At 39.2% G+C, this 24,867-nt stretch overlaps 1 protein-coding gene across 1 annotated transcript in view; it reads left to right on the top strand.

The window, feature by feature from the left end:
- The first annotated feature begins 7,353 nt into the window (after positions 1 to 7,353).
- Positions 7,354 to 24,867, top strand: part of PLCH2 (phospholipase C eta 2) — a 77,327-nt gene continuing 59,813 nt past the window's right edge. The window contains exons 1-2 of the mRNA XM_014943937.1: positions 7,354 to 7,463; positions 8,041 to 8,522. Of these exons, the coding sequence (XP_014799423.1) occupies positions 8,411 to 8,522 (112 nt within the window). The 5' untranslated portion in view covers positions 7,354 to 7,463; positions 8,041 to 8,410. The remainder of the gene's footprint in view (positions 7,464 to 8,040; positions 8,523 to 24,867) is intronic.

The raw sequence follows: 24,867 nt of genomic DNA, 5'->3' as shown, positions 1-24,867 counted from the left end.
AGGTTTTTCAGTAAAGACAGTCTCTCAGTTACTAAGGATGATCTGAATTTATTGCAATACACTTGTCATTCACCAAGATATCTCAGTTCTGCATTAGTTACCTATAGAATGACCCACTGCTTCCCATGATAGACTTAATCTGATTTTACTATTAAAATATATTCTCCAGTGTTACGCCTGAATTTTCTTTCACTTACTTCCACTGTCTTGACCTTATTTGTGAGTTAAACTCTGTTCCCATTGACACTGCTGGCCTTGCAGATAGCAGACCTTCCTCTATGTCACTTATCATTAATAATTCTCAATGGCATATATGAAGTGAGTAGAATGTATAGACCATACGCTCAGGATCAGATGATAGTGAAGAAGAGGCCCGTATAACACGAGCCAAGTCCTTTCCGAAGGGACAGGTATTCTTCCACCCTGGCCCTTGAACTAAGTATAACGTACGTGGCCACCTCGTAGAACATCTCAGCCCAGTATTTCCTGCAAGTCATTATGAGGTTCTGGACTTCCACGTTACCGCTTAGAACATGGACTCTAAATCTGCAGGGAATTTCCAAACCTTTTTTATATTGTTTAATCTGCCTCCATTTTGTGGGGGTGGAGCACTTTCCTTCAGCACACGTAAGTACACAGTAAAGTCATTGGATTACCTGTAAAACTGCAGGCTGTGACAAATCTTTACACATGCTTAGGCAAAGTTTCTAACTTCCCTTCCTGTTGTTTTCTGTACATTACTGTCTGGCAGACGGCATACGAGTCTCTGCATTATTGATAGAATTTTTGAGTGTAGACATCAAATCAAGCAGGTCTACTGCTTCACTATTTTGAGAATCTTGGTTTCTATTGTTCTGCAGAAAGCATAATGGCTGAAAAAGGATCAGTGGTAGCTGGAGTCCATGCTTGAAAAATTATTTGATTTTTAAATAGGAATTGAACCCAAATCCTGGAGTGTTCACTTAAGAAATGAGAAAATGAAGAAGATAGGGTTCTGGATGGGGAGATAATGTTTCAGGCTACATGTCGTGAACAATAAAATACACGCTTTGGGTCAAGTGCATCAGGCTCTTTTGACGAGAAGAGCTATGTAAGTATTTGTTTCTAAGCCTCTAGATGCTTGAAGCTAGTCTGCAGGCTGTTGGACCTCATTTGTTAAAGAGCTCGCTGTTTGATCCATCTGAGGCTGGATTTCAAGCAACCATGAGGTAAATGTTAAAATAAGCACTGAAATGATTTTAGAAATGCTGTTTCCCCAAATTCATGGACCTGAAAGCATTAACTGAGTGAGGTTTTTAGATCCATTTGAGTCAGAAATACAGCATGCAACTTGATTGTGATCCAGCCCTGCATTTCTCTTGTTTGTCACAGCCTCATTTGTTTCCATTTAATTAAGGAATGGCTCCTGGAGAATCTTCTGACAACTATTAAGATGTTAGGGAGCTCTGGATTGCCTCAGAAATGAAGAGGGAAATGAGGTGGAGAAGGTAAAGGAGCTTTACATGTTAACGTTCCTGGGAGAGATTGAGAGTGCTGCAAAAACTATGTAGTTCCCATCCCCTCCAGGTGTTGTTTGCCAAAGGCCGTTATGCAGAAACTTGCAATACTGCTTTTTGTGTTCAATCTGATGTTAAGAGGATGTCTCTTCATAGCTCTCCTTGCAGGACTAGTTACTGTAAAATAACTTAAAAGGAGTTCCTCCCTGTCTCTTCTGCCCTTCAACGTGCCCCCCTACTCCAGCTTGTTATTCCAGATTTCCTAGTGCCCTTAGATGCTGGAACATATTTTCTGGAAGTTTTCTCTGCCTTTAACTGAAAACATGTAATTCGTGTTCTATTTATTTAAAAAGAAAATGAGCAGGGAATGGAGCCTGAGGAAACAATGGAAGCTTGAAACTGAAGTGCCTAGGAGGAGCTACCTAGCCTGCAGAAGAGCAGGTAAAAAACAGAACTTTGGGATGTGTTATGTGCTGGTGTAGTCTAGCAGGATTGCTGCAAGAACTAAGTGAAAGAGATGCTACTTGGTTTGGTGTGTCAAGGATGTGACCACATTGGAGTGTACAGAGGCAGCTGGCTGTGAGTGGAGCTGAAGATAGGTTGTCAGGCAAGTGAACTCCGTTGGCTTTGGAGCGAGTCTTTGATAAAGATGGGGTTTATCACTTGTAATAATCACTTAGAGCTGGCTTCTGGTGTGTGTGTTTGGGGTGTTTGTGTTTTGTTTATACTTAATGGATTCCATAGAATCCCAGGTTGGAAGGGGCCTCCAAGATCATCTGGTTCAACCTTTCTTGGCAAAAGCATGGTCTAGACAAGATCGCCCAGCACCCTGTCCTGCTGGATCTTAAAAGTGTCCAATGATGGGGAATTCATCACTCCCTGGGGAGATTATTCCACTGACTGATTGTTCTCAGCGTGAAAAATTTTCCTCTTGTGTCCAATCAGAATCTCCCCTGGAGTAACTTATACCCATGACGCCTCATCTTTTCCATGTGACTCCTTATAAAAAAGGAGCCTCCATCTTCTTTGTTGCCACCCTTGAAACACTGGAACACGGTGATAAGGTCTCCCCTAAGCCTTCTTTTTTCAAGGCTGAAAAAACTCGATCCTCTCAGCCTTTCCTTATATGGCAGGCTTCCCAGATTTGGTGCTCTGTGCCTTGGACAGTGAGATTGCAGTCTATGTTTTTTTTTTAATCATCCTTCATTAAATAACTGAATAGTTTTTTTTTTTTTTGTCTCCTACAGTATAAAGTGACCTATCCTTTCCTTATATGGCAGGCTTCCCAGATTTGGTGCTCTGTGCCTTGGACAGTGAGATTGCAGTCTATGTTTTTTTTTTTTAATCATCCTTCATTAAATAACTGAATAGGTTTTTTTGTCTCCTACAGTATAAAGTGACCTATCCCACTTCTTTCTTCCTTTCCTAAGAGTTTAGACAGGTTCTGAATGAGATGAGGTTATTGAAGTAATGTTATTTATTGACTAACAAAGTTCTAAAGTCCACGATGAAGTGGTGAACAAAGCAGAGCTGTACTTTGACATTTATTGGATTAGGCCCTGAAGACTTGCTACCTTGTAGCGTGTCCATTAGTTAGTGTTTGTGTATGTCACTATTCTCTGTTTGACAAAAAGAGAATGGATTGAGTGGTTCCCAAGACCCCTTCCTGCCAAAGGAGAAGGAGGTTCGTTAATTTAAGAAATTGGTTTGGATGTTTGGCAAAAAATAAATAAAAAAAAATAATATAGCCCTCTGATTGTGTTGCCAAGTGTAAGTTTGTTTCTCTCATTTGCAGCATAGATGTGTAGCAGTCACTTTCACCAGTTCAGTTTCCATCTTACAGTAGGGTGGTGCGAAAAGAGACCAACTTGAAAAGAGACCAGGCTTTTGGTTCTGTTCAGGTTCCTTACTGTGGTGAATTAAAATGTTGCCAGCTGTGCAAATCCTGATGAAAACCTTTGCCCAGCCTTATGCCTGGGATAGTGACTTACTAAGCTTTCAAAAATGTCTGAAAGATGATCTTCATAGACATTGGCATTAGAGTGCACACAAAACAATATTTTAACCAACTTATTTCTAGATGTATATTAGAAATGAAATCTGAATTGTGAACCAATAAAATTCAGTGCTCCCCATCTCACCTGTTTCATATAAAAGGCACTTTAATATAGATGAGTTATTCATCTTAACAGAAGGTAGCATGTGACCCTGAGGACAATGGAAATACATTAGATTTGAGATGTTCAAAAGAGCATGTTGGGCTTCTGGAGAGTGACCAAGACTGCTAACATAATTGAGAGTATTAACATAATTAATATTATAGATCTCTTGATTACAAATAGCATTGGAGCCCGTAATCTGTGTCTCCTCTTTAGTATGACTCACAAATTCCCATGTGCAGTAAAATCTTAGTTTTCCAGCAGTAGTCACTTCCTGTCTGTCTCCTTACAAGGAGATCTTCCTCTCCCCATTCCTTCTCAGAGGCTATTTGGTTTTCGTGGTCTATAGCATGAAACTTGTATTTTCAAAGTACTTTTGAGCCAAGCTATCGGATGAGATTTAGAGCTTTGCTTAATTGGTTCCTTTTGCTCTTCTAATAAAAATTTCCAGTTTTCCCTTGCTAAGAAATTTCCAGTTTTCCCTTGCTAAGAAATGCAAATGTTCTTGAGAAGCAAGAGGCTGCTGTGTACTGTTTCTATTGTCATTTCAGATAGGTCTGAGAACATGCAGGCAACAAGTAATGATTATGAAATTGAGAGGGTTTTTGGCAACTTGGGATAAATAGAGAAGGGGATTACAAACAAGTCTATCCCCTATATATAGAAATTGTTGCAAATTTCAAGTTTTGTTTTGTAAAAAGTAAATGCTAAAGTCATATGACACAGTCAATATAAGCCCGAAATAAATTATTTGGATTTAATAATAACTCTCTCCCTTACTTGCATAAGGAATTTTCAGTTACATCATTCAGCAAAAATGCAGGGCTCTCCTGCATGTGCAGCTCTAGTTCAGGCTGTAAGGGGTGGGTGAGGAAAAGCTGACAAATATTAAGTGTTCCTTTTAAGTGGAATGACTGTGTTCTGGGTGTAAGGTGAGTGCATCAGGCTGCCAGAAAGATATTCTGATGTCCTCCTTATTGCCTTTTCTGTGCTCCCCCATATATTTTTGACTGAATTGTTTGCCAGAGAACTCTTTATCACATGCCAGTTTGTTCTGTGCGTGCTCTGTCCCTTGGGAAAAAGAATGCTGTATCACACCCTAAGGTGTGGGCTTACCCCCATATTCCATAGTACTGAAACAGACTTCTTTCATTTTGCAGTTGCTTTGGATGTGAAGTAACATGCCTGGGCGTGCAAGTTATCTCAAACGGAATTGCCTGTGAATGGAGTTGCATTCTTTAAAATGAACAACACATGTCATAGTGAACCGCAGTAGAGTTTAAAAGCAAATCCCAAGTCTCAGATTTGAATGCTTTAAAGAATTTTTTTTCTTCCCATTTGATCTTTTATCCTATTGATCTGCTTCCTGATCAAACTAGTCAGGTTCAAGTGATGATTTAGATTTTTTTATTATTTTTTTTTAATGTTTGATCCACAGTATCAGTGTATCTGTTTTGGAAGGATATCAGAGCTTGTCTGATTTCTGGTGGGTGCCACGAGATAATTCCCTGAATGCACAAGCAGGTCTTTTGGGGTTAAAGCTTAAATTACTACAGCAATATAAAAATGGCTAGAAGATTCTTAATGGCGTACACAGCTTTTCTGTCTGTAAATGATATCTATCCTGTCTATAGGGTTCTAAGTCCTGTTTCTACACACAATAATACTTAGGTAGGGCTCTTAACCTGAGCAGTCAGTTTAAATTTTGTTCGTGTGGGCTGAACAGGTACAGTTGCTCTCTTTTGGCTATTTTGTGACTCTCATCAATGAGCTGTGCTGCTTTCAGAGGTCAGAGTGTTTCCTAGTATAACAGAGGTGAAACATTTTCAGAGAATGTAACTGATACTTTTCATTGTACAATCTTCACAAGAAAATTTCCAGGCAAGCCAACTGAGCTTCCTTCATTGACTTTTAATAGGAAGTCCCCCGAATCTTGTTCTGAGATACAGCCTCATATAATGTTAAGGTATTGCAGGTCATCTGCTTAAACTGAAATGATGCCAGTATGTACTAGCATGAACATCTGTGCCCATCAAGTCTTCCTTACTCTTATGAATGTATTCTTTGGTGTGCAATGAGTCACAGTGATTGAACTTCCTGCAAAGGAAATGACCTCTCAAAAAACCCCTAAAGCAAAGAGGTGAGAGAGTCTGGCAAAGTAACTACCAACCAGTTCAACTTTCTGAAAAGGAAGTGAATAGATCTTGTCTCAATGTTAAAATAGTTTCATCTGTTCAGTGAGCTGTGGCTTCCTGGATTAATCTGAGGGTGAAACGCTTAATGTGCATGTACCAGAAATGGCACTTGGTGGCTAGTGGCTATAAAATTGTGCTTAGAAGGAGAAGTTGCTGAGATGAGCAACGCAGACAGATAAGTCACCTGCTGTGAGGCAGTGCCTGTCATCTGTAGAAGTACTCGCTCAGAGTATGCAACCGAGTAGCTCCAGAAATGCTGTTGAGTGCAGTTCTGACTTTTTCAGTGGACGCAGTTGATTTAACTCCTGAGATGCCTTCTAATGCCTAGTTTTGTTTTTCCCCTAAAGTTCTAAAAAAACCTTCCTGAATCTTTTCTTCTTCTTATCAGGGTCAGGTGCAGTGAAAGCAAATATACTGAACAAATGTACATGTATCTATCCTCACTTCTTCTTTGTATTCAATCTACTTTTCTTGACATTATATATTTTGTCATGCTCAGGAAATTTTGAAGATGCTTACTGAGTGGGATGGGAAAGTTAGACAAGGAAGGTCTGTTACCTAGCTGTGGTTTTTCTTTTGGAAGGTATAGGCAGAGGCTACAGGGGAGAGTGATCAAGGCAGGATCATGTCTTAAAACTTTTCGTCAGCTATGCTCTGTCTCAGCATATTTTATGTCTTCAGCAAAAGTTTACCTAAATGCAAAGTATAAACAATATCTAGGAATAGCAGCCACAACAATGTAATACAAATGTTGCTTACTTCATCTGCAAACAACGGCTTTACTGTTACAGCATTTGCGTGCTTTAATGACATCACTACAGGATAAGGTGATGCTGTTAAAGGTGTCTGACAGGTTGTTGTTAGCTTTGGGATCCCTGATAATCCTACAAAAGCCATAAACAAAAATATTTCTCTTGTATTTTAAACCATGTAAGCACCTCGTGGGTTATAGGGTTATTAATTCTCTTGCGGAGTATCATACAATTTCTACTAAATAATAAATTAATTTCAGTTCCTAGAATAATTCAAGACTGAGGGGGCCTCAGAAGGTAGGTTGTTTGATACCACCACCTGCTCAAAGCAGGATCAACATTGAACGCAGGCCAGGCTTTCCCTTCGGGTGAGGAGTCTGGTTCTTGGTAAATTGGTTGCAGAGTTGAATACTGAGTTTCAGCAACTATATTTGCAGGTGTCTTCTAATCACTGACATATAGAAACGTTTGAGTAGCGTGTGTAATGACTGTTTTCTGGCTAAATTTTTTCTTTGGTTTAACCTTGCTACAATGAATTTCACCCACTGATAATACCCAAAATACTTTCAGAGCAACAGGATACCCTTTGAGATATTTCCTGTTTAAATGTAGAAACAAGTGATTTCAATGATACTGAATTTCCACAGGATTAAAATTGCAAACCACTGCTGTTCCATATATGAAGTTGCTATGCATTTGGCTTCATGTATGGGTATTACTCATTGACTGACATGCTCCCTCTCAACAGAGGAGATTTTGACAAGACAGAGAATGGAGAAGGTGGGGCTTGGTGAAAGGATGGTCGAAGAGAGGAAATGACTTCCCCAAGAAGCTGATGAGGGACCAAAGACAAGAAGAGAGGTACAACTTCAAACTTGCAGATGCTGTAACAGGGACATCTCTTAGTCATTTTTTGCTACAAATGTCTCAACCCTCCCTCTATTTCTACTCCCTGTAAATTAATAGTGATGCCTCATTGCACTCTCTCTCTTAAAATAATGTCAAACTGGATCTGGGCTTTCACAACAAAACATGTTAGGGCAATGTTTCAGAGCTCAACTTGTAATTACAAACTGAAGGAGACTCCCATAGATTCAGTTACCAGCACACGGTAGGATCCCAGGTTTCTGTCCTATGTGGTTGCTGTTTTGGAGTGAGCCTTTGACCTTCTTTCTCTGAGGAAGGTATTAATCTGAAAGTTTTGGAAAGGTGAGTCTCCTGTAGCCAGTGGGCAGGAGATAGGTAAGAAAAGGGAAGGAGAATGCCAGACAATGATGAAGAGATAAGTACGGAGACAGCTGATGGCATGTAATAGGAGAAAATAAAGGGTAAGAGGTCAGTCCCTTGTATGTCATCTAGCTATGTTCCATGCAGTAAATATTGTATAATAAACAGTTAAAGCAACTTCCATTATCTAAAAAATAATTCTCTTCTGCAGGTTTGCAACATGCAAGAAGCCCTGGGAAGACATACTGAATATTTGTAACTGTTTTGTTCCTGGGAAGGGCCATCACATCCGTTCTAACAAGACTGAGCTCAGTGCTAGTTCTTCCGCTGTACTGATACTACACATTTTATTCTTCAATGCATGGAATATGTGTCAGCAGGATTAAACCAGGACAGTCTTTTGAATGTGGAATTCCAGAGAAGGCACTGGCTGTGACTTCTGAAGTAAGCCAACAACATCCTGAAATTTTTAATTTTTCTCAGATACTTTTATTACTCAACTGAAACTTTCTGCAGACATCTGCTCTAAAATACTTTGACTTCGAGCAAGTACTGTTGCCAGGCTGATCTAAAAGCTTGAGATGGCTCTGACTTCTCCAAAATCTGCAGCAGGGGATTTGGCACAAAGAGAAGAACTCATGCTCCATGATGGAAACAATTTCCATTTCCTCTCTGCAAACGTCATCACAATAGGTAAGTGAAAGAGTTCTGAAAGAACGCAAAACTGCTTGTTTTAAATTTGGCTGTTGCATTTTTAGCTGCCTCGCTGTGCTGGTTAATGGAGATGTTTTTCTGAGAGAGGAATTAATTAGCTACAGTATCTTCAGTGGATAGTACTGGAACTCCCAATGGCAATTAATGTAGATTGGAAACAATACAGGTAAAAATGAAGCTGACAAGACACGTAAACGCAGATGAGACGGAAAAGAAATAGAAGTCTTAAAGTCTTTGAAGCTGACAAGACACGTAAACGCAGATGATATGGAAAAGAAATAGAAGTCTTAAAGGCAGTTTAAGAGATAAGCACTGGAATTTAAACAGAATGTGTATCACTTTTCTTTGCAAGATGGGTAGACAGAAGATGGCCAACAAGAACAGGCGTTAGAATCTAGGTAGAAATGAGATCTATGGTTTATTAAGTGGTATCAGTCACGTTCTAAGTATGCCTCATTTGTAGTGTTTAATCCAGGAACTAGTAGAGATAAGGACTATATCTGGCAGGAGGAAAGAGACACATACTTTTTTATCTGGCACTGCAGGATTTATGTCCATAGTTCTCTGAAGCATTTCATGCTGGTCATTGATCTTAAAATAGGAGTCTTTGGATTTCAAATCCACTGTTCTTCAGAACATGATTTTGAGAGAGGGGGATTGTAGGAGAGGACAATTTATAAGCGTTTCAAAATGGGGTCTATGCAGCTTTGATAGAAAAAATGTTTGTGTCTGCTGAATTCCTCTATAGAAGGTAGTGAGGTATGCTGAATCTTTTTGTGAGACAGAAAATAATTTTTCTTATCAATGCAATTCATACTAATACAAAGAAACAGTGGTAGCCCTGTAATATAGCATTATCCTTTTTGTGCATGATTCTAGTGGAGTTACCTATCAACTATTTTTTGGCTTTTTACCAGGCTCCTTTATTCAGCAGCACCAAGTGTTCCTAAATATTTTAGTCTTTAATGTTTACCAGATATATTCCAGAGCGAATGCTAAATGCTGGGGAAAGCAGGAGGAATCATAGCAGTAGAGCACAGCTAGGAAGGCTATAAGAACAGCAAGAAAACCCCAAGCTCTTTCTCAAAGCCAAACTTTTTGGGCCACATTTAAAAAATGTAGATTAGTATCATCGGATGAGACTGTCAAAACTGATTGCAACTTTTTTCCTTGATTCTTTCAAGCACTTCTGGAAAAACCTTCTTGAAGTTGATGGGAGCAGGATTTATACTGCCTCAGGTTGTGGCTCCCTGCCATGAAGTTGTCTGAATTGAGCTGAGAGATACAGAGCTCAAAGAATAACTATTGTTATCTGTTGCTCTTTTTTGAGTGTTGACAGCTTACGCAGAGGAAAATGAGCTCTTCTCTTAGGAAGCTTGGAGATTACAGATGTGATTTTGCCCATCAAGTGTTGACTGGAGATTGGGTAGGAGGAAGGGAATTGTGTAACTGATGTCTGTGACAGATGAATTTGTGCTATAGGAGAGATCTGAAGGAGGAGGAGCTTGTTTGTTGCATTTAAAGTAAATTTAAAAAAAAGTTGATTTAGCCCAAGATTTTAACTGGAACTTCATGTATTCAACACAGGACTCACTTGCTTCAAATACATTCTCTCTTAACTGCCTAGAGTCATGAAGTAGACAACGCTAAAACTTGGCTGGGCTCTTACAGCAACTAATTTCATCAAATTTCCAGCAATTGTGAGATGAATTTAGCTTTCTGCTGGCTTACAATCTGGGCTGATAAGTGTATTTCTTACTAGCATTAATGAGATCGAATAGATTTGTATTGGAGTTGTATTAAAAAGAGGTTGTCAGTGAAAATATAATCCATAATTAATTGTCATGGCTATATTATATAAACTGACTTTCAGGAAACTGCATTTTATTTGTGGCATGAATTATAATTTCTTGCCTCAGCAACAAGAATTGTCCATTACATACTTCTGTACCTAAAGCTCTCTCAGTGTGTAGGACGAAGTGTAAGGAAATGGCAGGAATAGCTGGAGGGAGAGAAAGTCTTCATTGTGCCTGTGCAGCACTTCCAGCATTCCAATGCAAGTGGGTCTCAACCTAAACAAAAGCTGGTCTGCAGCTCAGGAATCCCTTTGCGGGGGTTGTTAGGAGCCCACTTGAGTTTGTTCTTACCTCCCTAATTAACTCTTTGTATGACTCGGGTTAAATGCTGTGTACTGCAGTGACAGCTTTTATCTTACTTGGCCTTTGTATTGTAATAAATGCTCAGCAATCTACATAGAAGGGATAATAATACTCTGAGCTGTTGTCTTGACTAGCCTGTGCTTTCAAATATGACACTTCAGCTTTCTCATTTGGGTATACACCTGCAAGAAAATTTAGGAAAGGATGGAGCTAGAGAGTTAAATCACTAGTTGGAATGAACCCATGCAGTTAAATTAAGGCTCCTCAACTGATCATTTGGTCCCATAATATCACAGCTACCTACAATCTACTTCTGTACCATTTCTGTACTGATTAATCTTAGGTGTCTTGAAACTCAGCATTCTTCTGCAGTTTTCTGATTTGTTTCATCAGTTAAGACATATAGTTTTCAAAACTTGTTTCTTTTTTTGGAATAAAACCTCTGCTATTCTGTGTAGGCTATATATGGATGAGGAATAAGATTGCTATGTAAAAAGGAAATCTGAGTGGAATGCAATTTTTACATAATTTTTCTGTATAATGTGGTTTGACATTATTACGGCAGCATTGGGAAAGTCCAAAATCAAAGAGGTATATAGCAAATTCAGTAATCCTCTATTTTTCAAATACGTTCTGGCATGTCTAGACTCACTTTTTCCTTGTAATCTGATGAAAGTGTGTTGTGCACAGACATGCAAAATCCTGTTTGCTTAGATACATAGTACATCAGATTAGCCTGGAGAAGCACTTAAGATGGCCTTCAGCATGTGGCTCTAATGTGCTGCCTGTCTGCATGAGCAGGGCTTCTGTCGTGGCAGGGGGTTAGAACAGATGATCTTTAAAGATCCCTTCCAACCCAAACCATTCCATGATACAAGTTTAGCTGAAGAACAGGCACACAAGTGGTGATACGTGAATTGGCATTGGCTGTCTGACAGTAACTTGAATTAAAGCTAGATTGCTGTGAAAATGTCCATCAGTTAAAAATAAAATATGAATTGATAGTATGGTTCTATTCCTTCTGCATGGATTAGCGAGTGACTGAAGAATGGATACTGGTTTGGGTTTGCTTTTTGTTGATGCAGTTTGAAGGAAATCTGAAAAAACACTATTAATCCTAAGTGTTTAAGTTTAAACATGTGATCCTCATTGATTCTGCCATTGATGTAACATAGTGTGCATTGCAATGGAGAAAGTATCCTGAATTACTTGATGACAAAGACAACTTCTGCTCCTCAGGTCACTTTGCGTTACAGAAGGTAATATTTGACTAAAACTGAACACTAGAGGGCAGCGGTGTTCTTAATGTTATCCATACATTCCTTACATCATATACATGCATCTGGTGCAGGGCAGAGATTTACAAATCATACGTGACAGAAGGTCCCAGGAAGATGTTTGGCTCAGAAAGTAGTCCCTGCTTCCCCCCACCTGTCCACCAGAAAAAGGCTAGTTTTGAGAAGAAACTAGGAAAAAAGAAGGCTCAGTTTTGAGAGTCCAAGATTGAACCATTTGAGCCCAGGTTACAGGGCCTCAAAGTATTTGTTTACAGCTGCAAATGTAGGTTACCAGAAATTGGAACAATCACTTTTTGTGATGGCTCATTAGAGTTCCTCTTGCAAATTATTTCAGCAATCTTCACTTTAAAAAAAAAACCTAAGTATTTGCTTAAGTGTATCTCCCAAAAATTAAGATTTATGAAATAATTTGAAATTTGAGTAAGGTACAGATGACAACTTGGGTTATTTTTTTTCATTTGTTTTGAGATATTAAAAATTATGTAAAGCAGCTAATTTATATTTCAGATACTCTGAGCAAAAATTAGTGTTGCTGTATCTGAAAAATTTATAACACAAAAGGGAACAATAGGGCACACAACTTCTCTGATTTACTGCACAATGAAAATGTTTCTTGAGGCTACTAATGTTTGTGATCAGCCAATTAAAACTCATCTGACTAAGCATTTCAAGACTGCAATAGAATAAATCTGGAATATTTCAGTCCAGGTTAATGATCTTGAGCTGTGCTCCCACAATACAAAAGCAGCATAAATCTCTAAACCTGCTATCCTGTGTTTAGGCTGATGCAAGCGCTCCTCAACCTGGATTCTTTCTTTCTCAGCTGTTATCTTCCTTTACCTATTTTCAGAGTGGCCTTACAATACTACTGTTCTGCGTTGCTCAATAGTAAATCTGGACTAAGCAGTGTCTGAGGATCTTGCATTTCAATTTGACTGTGCTGAAAACTGGTATCTTGTCTTTCAGCTGATGTGATTCATATATTCCTTTTTCCCATCTTTGAGGAATGTATATTTGTTTTCTTAAGGATATTACTTTGGATCAAATTAACTTTTTAAGCCTTGCCATTTAGCCCAAATGGATTTAACAGGCAATAAAAAATTGTGAAGCCTTCTTTTTATTTTTTTCTTGGTTTTGTTTGGTTGGGTTTTTGTTTGCCTGTTTTTTAGTAAAGTGTATTGTAACATATTTCTAGGAGGCTCTGCGCCAAGATGCCTGAAGGAATTTAGTCTCCTAATGCCTATTTAGGCACATTCCCACTGAAATGTGTTGGAAGTTAGGAGCCTAAATACTATTGAATTTGACACCCACAGTGGAGCAGAGAGGTCTGCAGTTTGTTGTCTCCAATTCACACATCCTTTGACCTTCCATAGTGATTTTGTTTTAGAATCACGAAATATTAATAACTACCTGTCTTTGGCTTAGTGGAGTTTGGGAGGATAAACGCGTGGAAGGTTGGGAAGCTGTCAGAAATAGCAATGGGAACCATAAGGGTACTTAAGACAAAGGTCTGATTTGTTGGTCGTTCTCTATTGTCAGCAGGAATATTGCAGTTTGGCCTCGCCTCTCTTTGCTGTGTGCGATTGAAGTCATGAGACTGTAATAAAAAAGGGGAGAGTTACTTGGATAGTCAATTTAATTGCTAGTTCCGTTTCTTCTGTTGAAGTTAACTAGTGAAAACAAGATAAAAGGTACTGACTGAACTGTGGTGCAGAATCAGTGTTTTTTCTGTGCTAGGGGAAAAAAAGCAGCGTACTACACATGTAGATACAGCCGTATGTTAGCTTTGTAGTGGAAATCTGCATCTCAGATTTTCATTTCTTTAACTTAAAATCATTAGACCTTTACTTTAAAGGTTGAAAAGGAAAGTAAATATAACAAATGACAGGTTTGATGGGTTAAATCTTTCTAATGAGCAAAAATTCAACACAGACTGCCTTTTTTGAGGTGCTAGACTATTATATTACTCCAACACCATTTAAATCTCTTTAGAGAATCTGTGAGCAGGTTATATTGCCCTTACAGAAATAACCAGTCTTGGAGAGGAGACTGACCAAGCCCCTCTTTAATTTAGGCTTAGACTGCAACAACTGAGTAATATGCTATGAGTATCATAGTGTTGTCTGATCCAAGCTACTGCTGTGATGTTAATGGATCTATTTTTGTGTCGTGTGGAAGAAGCGAAATTATTTTGTTGAGATAAAGCCTGAGGCATATTAAATTTTTGGTGTGCTGGTGTTGAGTTTTTATGGTTGAACATGGATTAGAAACTAGATCACCTGAGTGTTACCTTCTGTTTCTTCTTCCACCTCCACAAAAGTCCCCCCCCTTCAGGTTTTCTTACTCTTCCTCTCGTATATCTGTTGCTGCCTGTAAGGATTTTAGAAGTATGTAGTGGGAAATGGGGCACTTCAAGCAGAATAAATAGTACTGTTTGCACACACATTCCAGAGTCTAGGATAAGAATATTGCTCATGCAATGGTCTCTCTGTATCGCTATTGCCATCTACTGGATGAAAGTATAAATGCTAAGCTAGCACCACGAGCACAAACCTAACTAAAAAGGAGAGAGAGGAGTTTTTGGAACAAGAAGTTATATTTATAGATGTCTATCTAAGTTACTTCCATGGTTATTAAACAGTTTTTGTGAACAGTACTGTGACAAAAACATGATGAATAAATACAGCTCTTCAGGCTTCCTATGAAAGAGAAAAATCACACAAGACTGCCCTGCATGTGTGCTCATAATTACGTGTCCTTCAAACGTTCACTTCATCCTTCTAGAATGCGGGTTTGAAAAGTTTCATGCTGCCTCAGAACCAGTTGTGTCAGAGTACTGTTATTCCTGGAGCTTTTCTACCTGGCGTTGCTTGCTGATTATTACCCAGGGCAACTACTACTGTGCTCCCTCAGAACCGCTGCTGGATGCAAGGCAGAATGAAAGTTCTTGATAGTGAGTATCTGGTAGCAAGGAAGTTATGTTTCTTTATAGCTTGATTCTTAGAAACTACAGCAATAAGTAAAAATAATGCTCAGTCAGATGGTTAGAGGTAGTAAACCAAGTTCTGGATGGACTGAACCAGTGCTGGAACAATCAAAAATAGTCTTTATAATATTGCAAAGGGAAAAATATGTTCCTTTCGTTCATTTGGGTGGGGGCTTAGCCTGTGTGTTTGTCAAAGATGGGAGCGGGGGGAATCCAGTGTTCTTTAACAAAGTTCAGCTATATTGGCATTATCTGTGGGAAGTTCTTAAGATACAGCCATTAGCTGTGAGTAACTCTGTCAATCAAATCAGCTCAGAAGGATGCTGTTCTTGTAAGCACTGTAAAGAAAGCTGAGTCGCTCTCTCTTGTACAATTTCTCACAAGTAAATTATTGGTGTCTGGTGATAGTTCTGGTAAACTTAATCCTCCCCGAAGTCACTGAATGCAGAAATAGCCAAGTGACTCTTAGCTGTTGTGTTTTACAGCATGGACTATTGTCTAGCTTTGATTGGCATTTGGAGTTTGGCAAATGGCTTTCTAAAATCCAAGCCATCCCTGACTGGGTGATAGTGTGAAACACGCCTGGCTTTAGATATTGCTTACCTTCCAAAACATTTAAATGCCCTTCATCTACAAGCAGTTTTGTTTTTATCTTTGTTCACATCAGTATCTTATCTGTCGGTTCGATCTGAGGTTAAATACTTCATCAGAGAGAGGAATGCTTTGTTTCTTGAGAGAACAAATAACTTCAGTTTTCTTCTGAAGCAAATCATAGTGGTTTTCTACAGTTAATTACCTATAAGGAACTGCTTTATGTGTGGCTGCAGCTATCTTCTAGGCAAATCCAAGATTCTTCAGATGTGTCACTGGCTATATGGTAAAAGAAGAAGAGAATACTCATGACCTTGGAGGTAAAACCCATGAGTTAAATCAGTGTAGCCAATGTGAAGAGAAGCTGTTCTATTATGGACCATTGATGCTGAAAATGCACCCAACAAAATAGAGGAGCTGTGAATGGTTTGTAGAGAAGAGTGAATGAGATTATTTTTGGCAATATTTTAAGGTTTGACTAATTTTTTCCCTCAGTATGAGACAGACTCCTTAGCTACTGATCAGAATGAGTCTCAAGGATCATGCTTGTAACAGTAGGGAAACATGTTTCTTCTTTGAATGCTTGAGATTCAGTAGTAGTAAGACAAAAATATCTTAAATGGTTTTCTGAGAAAGACATCCTTCTGAGTTGGTGCAGCATGCTGCCTTCCAAAGGAGAACGGTTACTTAGGAAAATCTAGTTCTTTGACTTGTTTTTCTCGTGCAGATCTAGGTAAAAATTTGCATCAGTGTCTTACTGTGGGCAGGGATTAAAAAGTTAAAACTCTCTCTTAAGAGGAGATGCAAATATCTGCAGAGCATATAGTTCTCCCAGGAAAACACTAAACTTATGAAAACCTTTGCAGTCCTATACTGAGCTGGCTGTGGGGTGGTGTTACTAAACTGTATTTCTATTTATTAGAATGGGTGATTGAGGAAAAGCAGAGCAAAATTGTCCTTTCTTACATGACTGTAAATTCACAGCAAAGGAACAAACATTCTGCTGTAGCACTTTGAAAATTTAAGTGTTTGAGGATGAAAGTGGTATATACAGGTGTATCCACATTTTATTTTTCTAGAGGCAGTGAATTTGTTTTCTTTGCAAATAATTTTGTTCTGTTATTTTGGATGTTCAGTGTCAGAGGTTTTAAGTACTCTGTCTGAAGAAGTAAACATTAGTTGGTGGAGAATAAATCTGTATTGGAGATCTTTAGAAGTTTTAATAGCCATTAGTGATTGGGGATCACAGTAAACTTAGTTCACAGCATTTGTGATCCTTAATCACTCTGGCATAAAAGGGACACTTCATATGGTTGTAAGAAATCATGGCTGTGGCAGTGTCTGGCTGTAGCTCCTTGTTAATCAGTGGAAGAGAAAAGCAGAGGAAATCTTAAAAGAAGGAACATGAGCATTAAACAGCTGTCATAAAGAATTCCCTGTTGCCTTAGAGGAACGGACATTTCGGTGTCAACTGATGCTAGAGATAGCAGGAAGGAGATGTCAGTCGGTGAAGAGTTAATTGTTCCAGCAAAAAGTAGTTTAGATAAAATCCTACCTCCTTTCTCTCCCCCGCTTCCTCGGGTGTTGTGTACAGTAAAGGAGCTTGTACCATCGGAAAACTGACAGTGATTCCTCAGTGACTGCGCTAATAAATGGGATGAAATTTAAACTGCCTTCTCACACGAACAGAAAGAGAGACTTGCAGAAGAGGGAGCAAGACGGAGGGAAAATGCAGAGTATTTTTACATTCTAACATAAGCAATTGAAAAAAATATTCCTATTTCTGCAAGACAATGGATTTAGGAAGCCCACCACAGAAGCACAGTAGGTGGATTTATTCTCTTTGCCATATGCACTAGAATTTTATCTAGAGGATAAATTGTACTCATGCTTATATGCACAGTTGGTTTTTTAGTTGTAGTTTCATAACATCACGTTACTTTTCCTTTTTTCTCACTTGTCCAGAGATGTTTATTTAGCTGTTTGTTTTGAGGATAGTTTTTTTTTTTTTAACCTTATCAGCACACTGTCATTCCAAAAGCTCTTTTATCTCTAAGCAGGCATGTTTTATTAATTATGGCCATAGTATCTAGATGAATAAAAAGACTGTTAAGTAAACGACAACTCATTCTGTTTACTGTAAATGAAATAAGTACTGTTTCAGGGAAATGGTAATGCTAAAGATAGAGCAAGTCATAATCCTCTGACAAATTTGTTTACTTCAGAGCAGTTTCATTAGCTATAGATATTAAATTTAGTGTGCCTTGCAAACTTCAGAGATGGAGGAAATGAAGGTTGACTTTTAAAAAAGATGGACTACATGCAGTGTGCTAAACTCTATACGCATCACTTCTTAATGAGATTAATCTTTGCTATCTGGAATAGAATCCTTTATGCCACAGAGCTCTAATGTACCTGCATTCTCTCTGTGATTATACAGTAGTTTTGCTCTTGTAGGTTGTGCTGATTGGGTTGATTGTGCAGTCACCCTTACCTCTGCCTGTGGTACATAATTCATTTAAGCCATTAATGTGTTCAGGTCTTAAATTTATTCTTCAGTGTTGTGTGTTCTTTGTGGTTCTGTATATATGCGTGTCGATTGCATGTTTTATGACAAAGCATATTTGTGTAGAGGATGATGTTACTTGTATCGTTGTTCTGTTTGAGGATAAAGCTATCACATCTTTAATGGTGGTTGTAACCCTTCAGGTATCCTGTATGATGAGCCATTTTGAGTAGATAATTAGTGAAGTAAATGACTGACAAGTAAATTACAGCTAACACATGGAATGCATCTAACTGTTAAAAGCACCTGCAGGCATTCAGGTGCTGTACAATGCCGGGTCCTCAGAAAATGCTAAATGGGGAGATTAGTTTTTATTCTAAGCTCTATTGAACAACCACCTAACTGTCTTGCAGGGTGTAGTGCTACCTTCTTGTTCTTTCTGTGCCCGCAAACCCAGTGACCTTAGGGATATTCTTCCAGTGAAACAGTTCTATTCTTGCCTTTTTCTTCTCTCTGTGGGCTTTATATAACCTTCCCCACTCTCCAAGCATGCATTTGCCACACTACTACTGAAATGCTTATCCTCCACTGGGAAAGATTTTTTAAATAGTGCAACTACCAGATGTTAGATTCAAGCTTCTTACAGACAGGCAGGGTATGGATAAAGTCTATATTCTCTGCATTGTGTATCATGGCCATGATGTCCCGTAAATACAGTTTTGGTATCAGAGTGACTTTGCTAATAACTATCACCAAAGAGTCTGCGCTGGGTTCTTTACTGTCTAGTTTAGAAACTGATTTTCTTTCTTACTGTGAGTTCAGGTGCCTTGACTGATGTGCTGTGTGCAGTTTGCTGTTTACTGCTCAGTAGAAGTTTCTAACTGACATCAAGTAACATCCAAGCTATGCAGATTTCCCACTTTGATCAGAACAGTTTGAGGCAGTAATAAAAGCTAGTGATGTGACGGAGTGGTGAAGGTCCCGTGCTATTTTGTTGTTGTGAAACATGCAGCATAATGAGATAATTTAGGGGCGAGATGATGCAATGACAGATTGTTCCATTCATTTTTATAATGGAGAAATAAATACCTGTCCTCAGCACCTGAACAGGTGGTGCTTAAGCTCTCAATGGATGAGACACACTGAAAATGTAAGGAGGCTTTGGCAGTTTCCTGACAGACAGTAGCCTGCGTCGGCACAGAGTTTTAAGTCTAAGATGCAGGGGATTGTGCACTGAATTCTTGTGTCCTCCTACACAGTGAAATAATTAAAGGTATGGTTCTGGTTTCTGTAAAGACTGAACAGTCTGTAGATGTGCCATTCTCTGTTTCTCTTCCCGCACTTGACAGCGGTTGCACTTTTCAGAGCCAATTCCAAGCCTGAGGCGTTTGCTGGGACAGCTTTTCTCTCCGTGTGTCAGCAGCGCATCCCTGTGGCAGTGGGGACAAACCGCACTTGTGGCGGGTGGCCAGGAGGTGGAGGGAGGTGGATTGTCCCTTCCTGAGCATCGCTTCTGAGGTCCCATCCAATACTGCTTCCAGTTCAGGTTCCCCAACACATGGGTGGTGTTTCCAACTTGAGCTTCCAGCAGCACTTGATGAGATGTTATGGGTCTGGAGCATGTGATGTACAAAGAAAGAGGGTGAGGGAACTGGACTTGACTGGCTTGGAGAAGAGAAACTGAGTCCGTTGCTAATAGGTACTTCTAGAGAAGGTGGATCCTGACTCTTCTTGAGGCACACAGTGAAAAGGCAAGAAGCAAAGATCTTAAGTTGCAACAAGGGAAACTCGAATGTGGCTGGGAGGGGATGACAGGCCGACACCAAACTCAATAATAGCTAGGGCACCAAGAACACATGTCACTGACTTAACTGTAACAGCAGAACACACGCTAGACTTTTTTTATCAGGCTGCAAACATTTCGGTTAACCGGTCATCTTGTCAGTGCTGTTGCTGCAGCTTTGGCTTCTGTCAGTTACCTGATAGTAGTATAGTGTTGGTATTCAACGTGCCAGCTAATGATCAGATATCTTTAGTAATGCATCAGAGATTGTCTAAAACAAGTACTTCTAGATAATACTGGATATTTTGACTCCTGGGGTACAAATTATCATCAGATAAAGCACCAAAAGATTATATTAATTCCCCTTTCCTTCTCTTTTTAATACTAGGAGACTTCCTTGATCCTTTGATCTGTTAGGCAAATTTTGATTCATTTCAAATTCATTCAAATTTTGGTCTAACAAGCTTTAATTGGACGATCCAGGAATGCACCTCCATTGTCTTATGTGGAGATACAGTCTAATGCAGTATGGTAATTCCCTTTTTCCCCTTTCCAAATGTATTGTTTTGAAATACAGTTTTGCAGATGTATTCTAATGTAGATTCTTTATGCCTGAAGCAGCAGTAAGATCTCTGCGTAATAGAAGCTATAAATTATTTGCACATGTGTTTATAAATTTGCGTCACATGAACTACTAAGAATAAACAAAGTCTATGATCTTACTAGGTGTAGCTGTGTGGCTGTGATTTGGTTAGGTGAATATTGCAATATTGTCACTTGTCTTTATTCCAATTTTCTGTCATTCTAAGCTTATAACCTTAGAAACTTTCTTGAGCAGCCCTTCTTCATATTTTGTTTTATTTTCAGACTGTATATTTTCGAATTTCATCAGTTCCCTTGAACCAGAACACTGTCTTAGTTAGTGGGAATTACCTGCCCATGTATTTCTGGTGAAAATTATCAATTCACTAGCCACCCTCTGTCCCAGTTCAGACTGATACAAGATAGTGAAGACCTTTGATACCCAGCCATACCTTCTAGTAAGTTTCTTCATTTGGGGTATCATTCTTTCCCTGCATTTCTGGGCAAGCTTTCATGCCATGCTCCTGCTGTTTAGCCATTCATGTTCATAAGAGGTTAGTTCTAACCCTTTTAAAAAAGAAAATCCAGCTGGGGTCAAACCTGGTAGTAAAGCTTTGATGCTTGCTGCTCCAGCACATGATTCAAAGTTTAGTCCCCCACAGTTCTCTCCCTTCAGAGGAGTCTCTTCATTTATTCATACATTATTTAGCTGGTGATTTGAGTAACAGATGCGTATGGGGGGGCATTCATAATTTATTACCAAGAATGAACAAACCATGGCCTGTGGACAGAGAGGACAGACTAAATTCACTGGGTTGTTGGGGGCAGGGGTTTCCTTTAAAGAAGAAGTAAGGCTTTTTGTACGTTGGGGACACTGGTCACCTTTAAGCTCAGCTTTAGTTTAAGATCAGCTTTTTAGGCTGATCCTGGGCATTTCTAAGGGCTGTGCCTGAGAGGTCAGTGCAAATACAAAGTGGATCCAGGATATCACCAAGAACAGTCAAGCTGCTGCATGCAGGCTGGGTTTTGTGGTGCTCGGACTGCCTAATTAAAGAAGTGGAACTCTGTGCTTTCATTTAATTAATAGGAAATAGCTGAAAGGGGTGACAGCAGTTTTAATTTACCAGTGATATATGGAAAGATGTATGTTGAGACTTAACTTGTAGCAAGTTCCTGTGCCAAGCTATGAGTTACAGCATCTCTGGGATATTGGTAGGACAACACTCAGGGTTAGGATGTGACAGGGCCTGAACTCGTGTCTGTTGAACCCTCTTATTAGCTCTGTTGGATTTTGGTACCAATTTATGTAGATTTTTCTATCTCCAGTCAGGAAGTACTTGAACCGGTCAGCTTTTGTTAATTTCAAGACTCCAAGCAGGTCCAAAAGAAACCCTTCCCAATTCTTTCACAGCTCACTGCTGCAGCACTGTCCACTGATGGTGTCTGTTACCTGAAAGAAGTGGTGTGAGGTGATATAAGCCAATATAGTTGTTACAAGATGCGAACTGTGACTTGTAACAGGAGTAGAATAAATATAATTGCTACAAAAAAAAAGGGAAGGAATTTTGGACTAAAATTTTCCAGTCCCATATGTTTTCTGTCTGTGCTAGCCTGCACTTGTTTCATGGCTGAGTCTTTGGCTCCTTCAGGAGGTAAACCAAAGAAAGACTTTGGCACACTTACTGGTTCTTGGAAATGAATTTTTTTCATTCCTGAATCTCTTCCATTTCTAACATAAAGCCCATCAGTGTATGACCAACACTCAGAGTTAAGGTTTTGCAACACAGGTCTATTGCTGCTTCTAATATTTTTGTCCAGAGCAAATTGTAGTGGTAGCATAAGTGTGATTGACAGGAATTGAGGCACAATCAAGTTCTTTTAGTGCTGGGTTTTATTAATAAATAACAAAGATCAAGATATTGTAACTTTTAATTGTGTTTTCATGACGGGACGTGTGTTAAAGCAACATGTCACTGTGTATTTCTACTCTGGAATTAGAATTAGTACCATAATGGCTATATCTGCACATGCATGTGAGTTAACTGCAGCAGCTTCTGTTATGGATGTTTGCCTTTTAAAGCCTGAAGAAGGACACACATGTTCCCTGAGCAGGGCATTACCAGGTACCTGAGGAACCAAAAAATACAGCTGAGGGGAGAAAAACACACTGCAGAGAGAATTGTGGTTCTCACAGTGCCTTTCTGACAGCACAGCGGGAGCGACCTGTAACAGGGAGTGAGTCTGTGACTTTACAGGCAAGCTCATGTGGAAGATGTCATGGAGCTGCTTGTGGATGACAGGGCAAATGAATGCAATTACTTTATATAATAAAATGGCCTGGGTATTTTGTGGTAATGGTCTCTGACTGGCAGCTGGGAGCAGGGAGGGGGAAGGGAAGGTGAACTTGCTTTCTGGCATGAAACAGAGCTTAAGACTTTAGCTGTGTAACACAATTTAAATTCTACATCTCTCTGCATCTCGCAGAGAAACCTAATTTTTTTAAATCTCCACAGGCTTCTCAGAGACAGTAGATGCTAATTTTAGAAATGTGGCAGCTCGTCTTCTTCCCCACCCCCTTCCGTTTGCTGCCAGAATGCTTAACAATCCAGTAAACAAGCTGTAGAAAAAGGGGGGGGAACCTCAAGAGCTGAGGGTGTTGGCATCTTGTCAATGGCATTTTTGGAGAAGAGCTTGCCCCCTGCCCCGTGGGTCTTGAGGTTGAAACCAATTTAAAAATAGAAGAGTAACAGTTGAACTGTCGGTATGGAAGAGGTATTTAAAGGTGTAGTAATCGGGGCTAGCAGTCTGCTTTCACTGACCTGATTAATTCTGCGCCAGCGCTCAGGATAGTTTAAATTGAAGCATTGCGTAAGAAGAGTGCTTGGAAGTAAAGAAACAAGCCCTAAATTTTCAAGTAGGACTTGGATATCTCAATTTGGCTGTTCATCTATACACCGAAAATCTGACACTGGAAATTGCACTCTTCTCCCCATAGTATCTGCTTAGGGAGTTTGTTCTATATTAGAAAACACAAAGTACACTGGAATAAATTCTGTTTTGAAATGCATTTGAAATAAAACTTTTTATTTAAGAACTTTCAGTGCGAAGTGCTCAAAGCCCCATTTGGCTTAAAAATGTCCAACACTTTTGGAAGTCTCTTTTAACTGCTCTTGTGGGCGCTTGAAATTGTGTGCACATAAATAAAAAGGCTATAGGAAAATGCTTAAAATTAGACTTTTGTTGTTACTTCAGAGTATCTACGTGACCAAAAGTTTTCTGTTAGACTTACGCAAGATACACGTGTTTTCTGTTTAGAAAATTTGCTATTTTTTAAGTAGGAAACATGAAGCAGTGAAGTGTTCATTACATTCAGAACACGTGGATAATAAATCTGCTTAAATTTAACATGCATCATAATTTCAAACACCCTCGAGTGTCTGAAAAGTTTAACAAAGCATAAATGCTTCATCTTCTTAGTGCTTATACAGAGCAATGCATTTATCTTTTTCAATTTATTTGGAACAATGGAGCTGAGTGCAACACAGCTGCTTTTTAGATATGCGAACATATGTTGTATTCTATTACTAATTAGCAATTGAGACCACCTCACTATATGCATTTTTCAGCCCTTCATGGCACAACTGTCTGAAAACTGTGTTCAGAAATCCAGGTCATAGTTGTGACTGAAGGAATTACAAGTTTTGATGTTGGGGAGAGAACTAGCTCAAGACAGATTTCACTTCCAAATGCTGCTACTTACACACAGTTTGTCATATATGTCATATGCGCCATATGTTCTGTCTGCTTGCTTTTCTGAAAAATGAAGAGTGACTTCTTTTTTTGCTCCATTCCTGCCTTTGGGTACCATGTACTTTGTCCCCAGCACACAACAAAGATGCAGTTTGTCATGAAGCATGTTATTACTTGTGTATAAGGACATTTCATGTTGTTCTGGCAGCCGTGATTCTTGTCTGATTGTGGTTGTTTTGCGCCTGTTCCCCAGCTCCCTAATAGTGCTGACACCACCTTCTTGAGGAAACTGAGCTTTGCAGACGACAGGCTGTAAGGTGAAAGTATGTCAAAAGCAGTAACATGAACACACATAGAGACAGGAGCTGTGAGCATGCTCCCTTCCACTACCAGCAGAAGAAAAACAGAATAAAGGAATTGTGTTGGGCTGCATTCAAGCAAGAATCTTAAATTTATATTTTTAAGGGGAGAAAAAAAGATTATGTGGAGAAACAAAGGGATCTGCAGTACTTTAATATTAATCTCTGTGAGCTGTGTGTCTCTGCTGCCTGGGTGCATCTGTAATAACCTGACCTGTGCTGCAGGAGCTGAGATTTAGCCCCTCACTTGAGAACTTTACAAAAATAAGTAGAAAAGATAGAGAAAGTATTGGGAGGTAGGAACAGTAGA

Source organism: Calidris pugnax, unplaced genomic scaffold (assembly GCF_001431845.1).
Source record: "Calidris pugnax isolate Ruff unplaced genomic scaffold, ASM143184v1 scaffold129, whole genome shotgun sequence".
Taxonomy (NCBI): Eukaryota; Metazoa; Chordata; class Aves; order Charadriiformes; family Scolopacidae; genus Calidris; species Calidris pugnax.
This window is presented reverse-complemented; position numbering and strand designations above follow the sequence as displayed.